We start from the raw sequence: 9,475 nt of genomic DNA on the forward strand, positions 1-9,475 counted from the left end.
CAAAAAATATCGTCAAACACTCATCTGCCTTAGACAAGTTGGGGCCCAAACTTTTAATCCGGGAACTCCATGTTAAATTTTCAATCGCAATCCTTAAATCGGCACACTGACGTCTGAGTCTTTAAACTGTAGGCCTATGTCAGATTTGTTCTCCGCACTGATTTGAATGGCTAAAAACTCGTCCATACGACAAGTACAGGGTTGTGGAGGGTTCCTGGGCTCTCACGTAATATGCGAGGACACAGAATTTGATATCACATTCATTCAAAAAATATATCTTGGTTCTGTCAGGGCATGTATATTTCGTGCATGGCCAAAGTAAATAGCATGCCACGGGGCGCAATGACCCAAAAGCCTCTAACCATGGAGGCATACTTCCATGCTCCAACCAATGCGGTATGTCGCTGTGACTTCCAGCTCAAGCTGGCTTCCTCTCCGGCCATATACGTGAGAAGGTCTCCCAGCAACCTGCTGATAGTCATGGTTTCTCCCAGGCTTGGCTCTGTTTCCTCTCACCATAATGTTGGTCAACGTCGTATAAGTGAAATATTGTTGAAAACGCCTTAAAACACCAATCAAATAAATAAACAGTTCTGTCAAACAAATTCTTATACAAGCCTCGCCTTGACTCGAGAAACATGCTTATGTCATGGGCCAGATCAAACAAGAATCCATCAAAAGATCTGACCCACATAGGAGATTTGGCACCCTGCCGGAACTGCTACCTCTAAACAAGTCTACCTCTACCCAGTCTGATCTAGGGTGTTAATCTGGCAACGTCTTGTCCAGAGTTGGCTGTAACCAGGACGTGATTTGCCCAGTCAGGCATCACGACTGTGGCCCAGCATTATAAGCTTATTGCACGCATATTCATGTCAGCAACATGTAGTCAACTTCACTGTTTGTTTCAATAATCCAAGTTTGTCAAACTGACTGAGATCTTGTAAGCAAGCCTAAGGCGGGCTTTGATCACCCCTACTCCCACCAAAGAAAAAAAGAATAAATAAAAAGAATAAAAATAACATATATATTCACGTTTCATACAATGGATGTGTGCATATTTATAACCCTACGTTCTGATTAGGCGCTCTTTCAAGTATCAAGTGAATAGAGGGGTGTTGTCTCTAGGTTTCTTCTGGTTTGCTTCATTTATGAATCTGTTCGCTGCTACGTAACATTATATGAAATATTCTCAAATAGCCAAAGCTATTAAATGACCATACAATAACACTACCACCAGAGCAAGTGTACAAAATATATAACCTCATCACAAGTTCCAAAAGGAAATGCTCTACTAGGCACAAAACTAAGGCAAAAGATAAATATGCATTTGTGTACTTTATCTAGCAAAAATGAACATCTGGATCGCCAACAAAATGCAATGCAGTAATCCTTGGACCATCACTAAGCATGGAAAAATAACATGTTTTATATCCATGTCAGGCAAACCTCGCGTTCGTCTCAAAGAAGTGAATCAAATATTTTTGTCTGATCTCATTGCAACCTGCCAATGAATACTCTATTATCATTACAGTCGTGTTTTCCCCAAAATTATACAACTAGAGTCAGTGACAAGATAGAGATATATTGTTCTGGTAATCCTCATATAAAGCGAGACAGCATACGTGTTACAGCCCTTGCACATGCAAAAGGATTTACAGAGCAGACTTCATATGTTAGGAGTTGTAACCCATTGTGCTGGCAAAAAAAAAATGTAGAGGGGTTTGTGGAAAACTTTATCAAAAAGGTCTTTCATACTTAAATCGCAAACTGCATTTGGCACTCCATATACTATGGGTGGCAACTCCAACCCTGTGAATGGCCGAGGAAATGTTGAGCTGCGAGGCAAAAAACCTCCTTGGTCTTTCAGATGCAAATCGCCACCGACGACTAGCTATCTGTGTACTATGGGTTCCCACTGCAACCCTATGATTGGCCAAAAACTTTAACCAAACTGGACACCGACAACACCAGCATCTGATCCCCCGCTCATAATACCTCTCCTTCCTTCATACTGGCAAACTAAAAATAAGGAAAAACATTGAACAGCAACACATGTACGACGAAACTGAAGACAACTAAAACCACAATTACATCAAAAAAAGTTTATTCAACAAGTTAAGTTTAACACATGACATTTTTGTTACAAATGTAACCATCACACATCTGAGAAATTATACAGTTGTACATCCATGTACTCCACAGTGTGAGATTTAGCACTTCAAATTTCCATTGTCACACCTATGTATTTAGTCCTATGTATGGCTGAGGGTATACTACCTCCTGACTAACAGACCATCATAGGGTCTTCCAGTCAAACCAGTTATAGATGGGAAGAAAACATCTATTAAAGGTCTATTAAGCATTATCAGAGGGTTCCAATTTGCGATGATCCATTCCCGGCACCAGCGTATAATCATACTGGTGGAAGAAACCTCGGGACTTGTAGGGTGGTTTTGTCCATTCCCAACCTTCTATTGCTCTGTGCTTCATACACACGCCTATAAATCCAAGAGCAAGTCCAGCTCCCCAGGCAATCTTATGGCTCTTCACTGAAAACACAACCAGATACATAATTATTGAGGAGAGGTTCAGAACACCCTACAGAAAAAAAAAAGAAAAAAAAAATTGATCGCCACAATTTCTCCAACACAGGTTACCAAAAATTTAAAACAATGAAGAGCTGCTTTATCATCTCGTGATCAGACATTCTTCTGTGGGATTTATTTATTTATCTGATTTGTGTTTAACCCATACTTAACAGTATTTCACAAGCATTATGGTGGTAGGAAACCAGGCCGTGCTCTGGGGAAAAATCTCGAACATCCAATGGTTGCTGACAGACCTTTTTCTTTAGGACAAAATAACATGTTAAAGGCTGTGGTAGCATTCCATTTGAGAGCAAATCCTGTAAGTTTTCACATTAAAAATATTTGCATTTAAGCTATATAATGCTCTTTATAAAATGTACCAGACTGTTATCATTTTGTTTTCAGAATGTCAGAGGGAGACAATGAGGATGACTGGAGGACTCACTCTATATCAAATATGTAGCTTCACTACACATATCTAAATCATTGTATGCGATTTTAAAAAATTATATATTTATTGTACTAGTTCAATGTTATCCGATTTCTGTTCTTGAAGTGAATGGATGAAGATGTTACAGCCTATGCTCCGTAATCACATAGTAAAGTGTTTGATTAGATAAAATTTTCATGACTGTTACATCAAATCATACCAGCAATTTGCATGGTACCTTCATTTTATTTTAAATCTTATTCAGTGCCCCACTGTGGTCTTTCCTAAGTCGAACACTTAACGTAAGATTTTTAAATGCAGTTACAGTCACAGACTAACTTCATGTTGCATAAATATATAGTACGGAAGGAATATTTAGCGTGAAAAAAGGCCGTGGGGATCTCCTTTTACACTCATTCCAGTAAACAAGAGCCTACGTTGTAAATTTGTAATTTATGGCAATTAATCTGCACACCGGACATCAACAATGCAACATCCCCATGGTGTTGTTGTGCTTTAACCACGTGTGCACAACCTGAGCCCAATACATGCAGTCAGTTAAGAGATACGACCTTACCATTGAGCTTAAACATGATTCCAATAAACAAGAGGCTAAGTATTAGATTTTATAATTCACGGCAAATAATCACCACACCGGGCATTAATAATGGAAAACCCCTCTTGTATAATCGTGCTTTACCTGACTGTTCTTGGATGGTACTTAGGGTAAAACATGCTATGCCTGTACTTTGAAAAAATGAAGTATGAGACTTTCTAGAGATTTTGAACATTCTGCTTTCAACTGAAATATTTTTCAATAATGTGTTGTCTGCTTTAAGGTATGCTATATCAAGTCATATCCAAACATTTATTCATAAGATACATTCATATCTATACATACATGACAAGTATATCATTTTACTTACTGCGTGTTCCTAATATTGTTCCTGAGACAAATCCCGCAATAAAATGATTTAATGGGCCATCTTCATTCCGCAGATTTGATGTAATGCCCACAACGGCAGGGTAGGATACTGCCATAGCAGCTGTAATATACAAAAAGATATTATATAATGCATATGAGACATTCAGGTCACCACTGCTGATCAATGCACTTCAGTTACCTCCATTTAATACCCTTATCTAGATTTACATGCATTGTACGTGGCATATTTTTCATAGGTTATGTCAATATCCCACTGTAATTTTAAGGCTAAGATTCAGAGATGTTTGTAAAACACATGTACAAAGGATGAGTTGACCTCTAAACTAGGTATGAAAAGCAGTTATGTGGACAAGTGCTTATGACCTTACATTTTGCTTCACATCAAAAGGAACTGCAAACACAAACTATATTAACATATCTAGAAATATGATTGTGAATACACCTCTTACAAACACCATTACATTTTACAGTGGGCAAACTGTACCCACTATTAGTCCATGCATATATCATGTAGATTGCAGACAGCTGAAAGAAGTGGAATAGTTTCAATAATGCATTCTAAGTTCTGAGATAAGAGCTAAATAGGCAAATTAAAAGCATAATCACAACTTACCAATGGGTAAGCATACACTGCAGTATCTACCCAGCATTGTAAATGGTGTAGTGGGCTTGGAAAAGCTGATCATCTCACAAACAGATATATAGGAGCCTACAAAATATCACCAAAACAAGAAGTCAATACTGTTTCCTTGATCAATATGTAATTTTTTAAACGTAAAAATTCCTAGTGAGTAAGTGATTGCTTAGGGTTTAACGTCGTACTCATCGATTTTTCAGTCATAGGACGATGAAAGAGTCCTCAGAGTGCATGTAATGTACCTCCTTTCTGCAAGACAGATTTACACCGCTCTTTTATCTAGTGCTACTTCAGCACGACTCACCGAAGTCAAGTAAGCCGCCCTGCCCAAGCCATTATACTGATACGGGTCAACCAGACATTGCACTATCCCCTTAATGCTGAACGCCAAGCGAGGAAGTTACTTCTTTTTTTTAAGGTTTTAGGTGTAGCCTGACCCAGGATTGAGCCTGGATATACTGCCTCCCGAAGTGGACGCTCTACCAACTGTGCTATCGGGACAGGTAAAACATTTCTAAGTGCTGAAACTTTTAACCAGAGTATGCATGAAATGATACTGTACAAAAGCTAAATCTTGCCATGTATCTTCATGATAAAGAACATCCTAGCTTTTGTTCTGATCAAACTGAAAGGTGTAACATTCCAGAAAGACACAGTATTGCAAAAGAAATACTATTCTAACTGAACATTTCTCTTCTGATTTAAAGGTAACACTTTAAAAACAAAATACACATTGTCATAAAAATTCTATTGTGGTGTAGCATGTATCACAGCTCTTCACCACTTGCACATATTACAAGTTGTCTTCAACAAATTTAGAACTGTCATCAGCTCCTTATTAACATCACCACAACCCCCAAAACTATCCGAGTTGGAGTGTGTAATGCCTCGTTGTGAACCTTACTGCTATGTCAAGTTGACCTTCTGTTCAGCAGTGGAAGAAATATATCTTACTCACCCAATACACAAGTAATACTGTAAACAAAGAGGAATGATTTAATCTTCAAAGACAGACAAACATTTGCATATTTGTCAGATATATGCATTTCTTGTAGTTTGGAATGTTTTCAGTAGTCAACTGATGGAGCATCACTCACAGTTTCTTTAAGTGGCTTACAAAGTTTTCAGCATTATTGTTAAATCTGAAAACATATGACCTGGGTTACTGTTGTTACATAAAGGTCATTGTTGCAAACTGACTTCAAAGCATGTGTTGACTGCATAGAAGCCATTTATTCTACTGCTCATATGGAAAACTTATTTTAACATAATGGACCTTATTTTAAGTCTTGTTTCATTTTAAAATTTCTTACTATTCCCTAGCTGCACGTGTTTGGCTCAACTGACCTAACAATTTACTAACATACCAAGCAGCACAGAACCACACACAAACCTGGCAGAAAAAAGATGGGACTAAGTAGCCCATTCTTGCAGTCAAAAGACTTTGGGATTCCCGTTAAATACTTTACCACCTGTCGGGCTATAAATAAGTAAGTGGCTTATGTAGTAACTCAGGGCTCATACAGGTATATGAAAATGAAATTCAAGGAGTTTTGCAGGAGTTTTTCTGTCATGTTCAAGGCTAGTTTAAACATACCATGGTGATATCATAGACTATATTTTAAGTCTGAATTATAGATGCTTTAATTTGCATGCATGTATATTGAATAGTATGCTTGCTTTTGCAAGAAAAATATCTGCCCTTCACCTCTGTAAAGCGACACTTTCCTTGACCTGACCTTGGCTCAGTAAAACAAATGAACACCCTATATCATGATCATTTATGGGAGAATTATCTGCGAGCTCCCGATATACCGACTCAGCGGTCAGCAGAGAATATTCTGAATATATATAAGTTCTGAACAAACAAAGATTTTAAATGAGTTCCCAGGAGTATTCGACTTTTAAAAGGACTTCCAAAAATTGAATATGAAATTGTATTTTTCAAACACTTTCAAGGGGTGTCAAGGACTGTGCACACCCTGTAACTAATATGTATTCAGATAACTCCACAACACAGGCTGTAAATTCACTCTGAGATGGGAATGCTGTGTGGATAACTTGGACAATTTTTAATAACATAGTGAATGTTCTTCTCTCGCTGAGTTCAGTGTGCAAACTAAGGCTTCACATGTGTGGGAAGGCCTGTGAGCATATGTCACATTACATTACAGGAGATTCCATGGTTATGTCGAATAGAAACAAGGCCTTCACCCTCCCCCCCCCCCCCCCACCCACCCTCTTTCCCAGTGAAAACACATAGATTTACTGTATATATTGACCGGTATCTACAAAACGGAGATGCAGAAATTCTCTGATAGGGTTGATCTAGTCTTTGACAGATATATAAATATACCAGCTCAGTGCTTGTTATAATACATTTCTGAAGCTATCCAGCAGGAAGCAAGTTTATTGCTTCCAATACAGTCAATTTTATCCGAGTAGGTGAAGCTGCTTGGTACGTTACTCGTTAGTGCATTGTTTAATAAGCTGTCTGCTTTCCTCGTGGAGCTGAATATTCCCACTTTACTAACCATAATTCCGTATGCCACACGCCTTCCCATTCTGACATTTACCTGCTCAGTAAGAAATGCCTTATATATAATGGTAAACTGATTTTATTGCTTGAAATTAAAACTTTCTATGCAAACATCTGCTTTACACCTTTCAAAACTCAAGGGCAATAAGAATTATTGTTGTTGTGGTGTGTCCTTACCAATACCGAGACCTCTCTTAAGCATGACATATGTTTTCTGTACGGTCTCTTCATTGTCAGGCGTAGCATAAATACTGTAGAATTTCTTGTCTGGAAAAAGACCAAGATTTTCTGATATCGGTGTCTGAACATCCGAAGAGTCAGACATATTTGCAGGACAAGTGAAGACAGAACGTCCGTGCCGTCGCCACCAACTTGAAAGCGACGAAAGACAACCGGAAATGAAAAGTTATCTCCCCTACCCAAAACATACCCGATGCTTGACTTGACTTGCGCACCTAGTGTTCAAGTGTATTTTCCGTTGGTGTAATTTTCTCTATAGACTTAAAATTTAAAATTAAGCACTGTTACACTGAAGCTCACTACACGTCTTGGCTTTGATAAAACTGCGAAATTCAACCTTCATATTTCAAAACGATTTTTTCGATTTTGCCTTTGCATGAATGTGAAAATCAAATATTGGGCCTACAATGGCGGTACCGGTACCTTTTCCCGCGCTATGGCCAATTGATTCCAACCTGACTTGACCATTGATCTATTGGATCGGATGTGTATGCCTACTACTTTCCCACTTCGCCCACTAAATGTTAATGCAAAGGCAGAGATGACAATAGACCACTATACTGTCAGAGGGCTTGGAGGGTGGAGGTCACGTGACGACACCTTCATGTCTAGAACCAAATGGCCGCCTTGTGTTAAAGCATTGAGGAACATGTCACTTTTTGCCTCTTCGCTAGCGGCCAGTATGGCCTAGTTATACAAAATAACACCACGAAAGCTCTGCAGAAATACTCAGACTATCTGGAAAGCTGAAAATTATACAAATCCAACGGATACAAGATCGCTGACAGCGATTCAAAAATAGGCATTTTCCTCTGCAGTAACGTTGGGAGGACGGTTTTCTTCACCCACGCCGTTTGTTACTAAGGAGATCACGTGGAGCTTCCGATCCGTCTTATAGAATGCTATGGTCAGAAGCACATGTACGGAGGCCTAGTCTATATTAGGAAGGAAAGGTTCCCATTAACCTTCCTAGGCCTAGGCCTACGTTATAAAGCTGATTTCATATCTCGGCTTAAACATTTATGAGTGATATGCTTGAAAGTTTTAATCACAAAATGTAGCTATAAATGGTTGAAGTACAGGATAGAAAATATCTCTTTAAATGCCGATCGAAGCAACCTGTGGATGGTCGCGTGTTTGCCCCGGGCTCTGCCCGGTTTCCTCCCACCACAATGCCCACCGCCATGGCATAAGTGAAATATTCTTGAATACGGTGTTAAACACCAGTCAAATAAATAATTAAATAAACCTGTATGATCCAACAACAAACTTAGATGAGACCGCGAATATCTAGGCACTTGACATTTTTCTCGCACTTACAAGCTTATCTCGCGCATACTTGCACGAAGGTTAATTTAACATTTGATAAATAATCTGAATTTACAAAATAACTCTGCATTAACCGCGCTTTATGGTTACAAGTGTCAAAACCTGCACTTTGTTGAGGTTCAAACTTTGTGTATGCTGCATACAATGTTGTTCTCAGGCACTGTTGCTCTCAGGCACTGTTGTTCTCAGGCATATGCGCGGTGTCCCGAAATAGTAACGCATGAACTTACATTATTACTTACCAATACAACAACTTGGTCACATTTTGCCAGCTTGAATGAGCATTGCACACACCTGTGATGTTATTGAGTGTTACAATAGGGCCAATAGAAGACATGAATGATGTAGGCGCGAGATCATTTGCAGCTTTCCTTGACTCACCTGAGGATGCTGCTTTAAATTTGCAAAGATTACATGTAAGCCTATTCATGATCACAAACAGGAGAATTACTACAGAAAACGACAAACGAACAAAAAAAGTATCTAGATAAATCGCATTGGAGCTATTTTCTTTGCAGGTTCAACAAAGATGAATTTAGCAGAGATGTTTGTGCCGTTGTCACGTACAGGAGATTTTTCGATAAAATAATTCCAGACTTTCCCGGCCGTATGACCTGAAAAGTCGTGTAAATGATAATTATGTTTTTAGTCACAAGCTTAATGATAATTTGAGACAAAACCAAAGCGTTTCAAAAGGGAAAACCTTTTTGAACGTATAAGTCTTCAGATGCTGTACACAATTTATTTTACACGGTTATACAAC

At 38.7% G+C, this 9,475-nt stretch overlaps 1 protein-coding gene across 1 annotated transcript; it reads right to left on the reverse strand.

Moving 5' to 3' along the window:
* Nucleotides 1–2,090: 2,090 nt before the first annotated feature.
* Nucleotides 2,091–7,523, reverse strand: LOC135481710 (uncharacterized). Its single transcript, XM_064761377.1, has 4 exons — nt 7,321–7,523; nt 4,581–4,676; nt 3,948–4,067; nt 2,091–2,552 (listed from the first exon to the last, which is right to left on the reverse strand). The coding sequence occupies exons 1-4, from the start codon at nt 7,466–7,468 to the stop codon at nt 2,359–2,361; spliced, it is 558 nt and encodes a 185-aa protein (XP_064617447.1). The 5' UTR covers nt 7,469–7,523; the 3' UTR covers nt 2,091–2,358.
* Between the last annotated feature and the right edge of the window lie 1,952 nt (nt 7,524–9,475).

This window comes from Liolophura sinensis, unplaced genomic scaffold (assembly GCF_032854445.1).
Source record: "Liolophura sinensis isolate JHLJ2023 unplaced genomic scaffold, CUHK_Ljap_v2 scaffold_622, whole genome shotgun sequence".
Classification (NCBI taxonomy): domain Eukaryota; kingdom Metazoa; phylum Mollusca; class Polyplacophora; order Chitonida; family Chitonidae; genus Liolophura; species Liolophura sinensis.

Excerpts from the sequence above, each read along its gene's own strand:
- LOC135481710 (XM_064761377.1), bottom strand. The coding sequence starts at position 7,468 with ATGTCTGACTCTTCGGATGTTCAGACACCGATATCAGAAAATCTTGGT. Across the intron at positions 4,677-7,320 it reads TAAGAGAGGTCTCGGTATTG|GCTCCTATATATCTGTTTGT; the intron begins GTAAGGACACAC and ends GATATTTTGTAG. Across the intron at positions 2,553-3,947 it reads AACAATATTAGGAACACGCA|TGAAGAGCCATAAGATTGCC; the intron begins GTAAGTAAAATG and ends TTGTGTTTTCAG.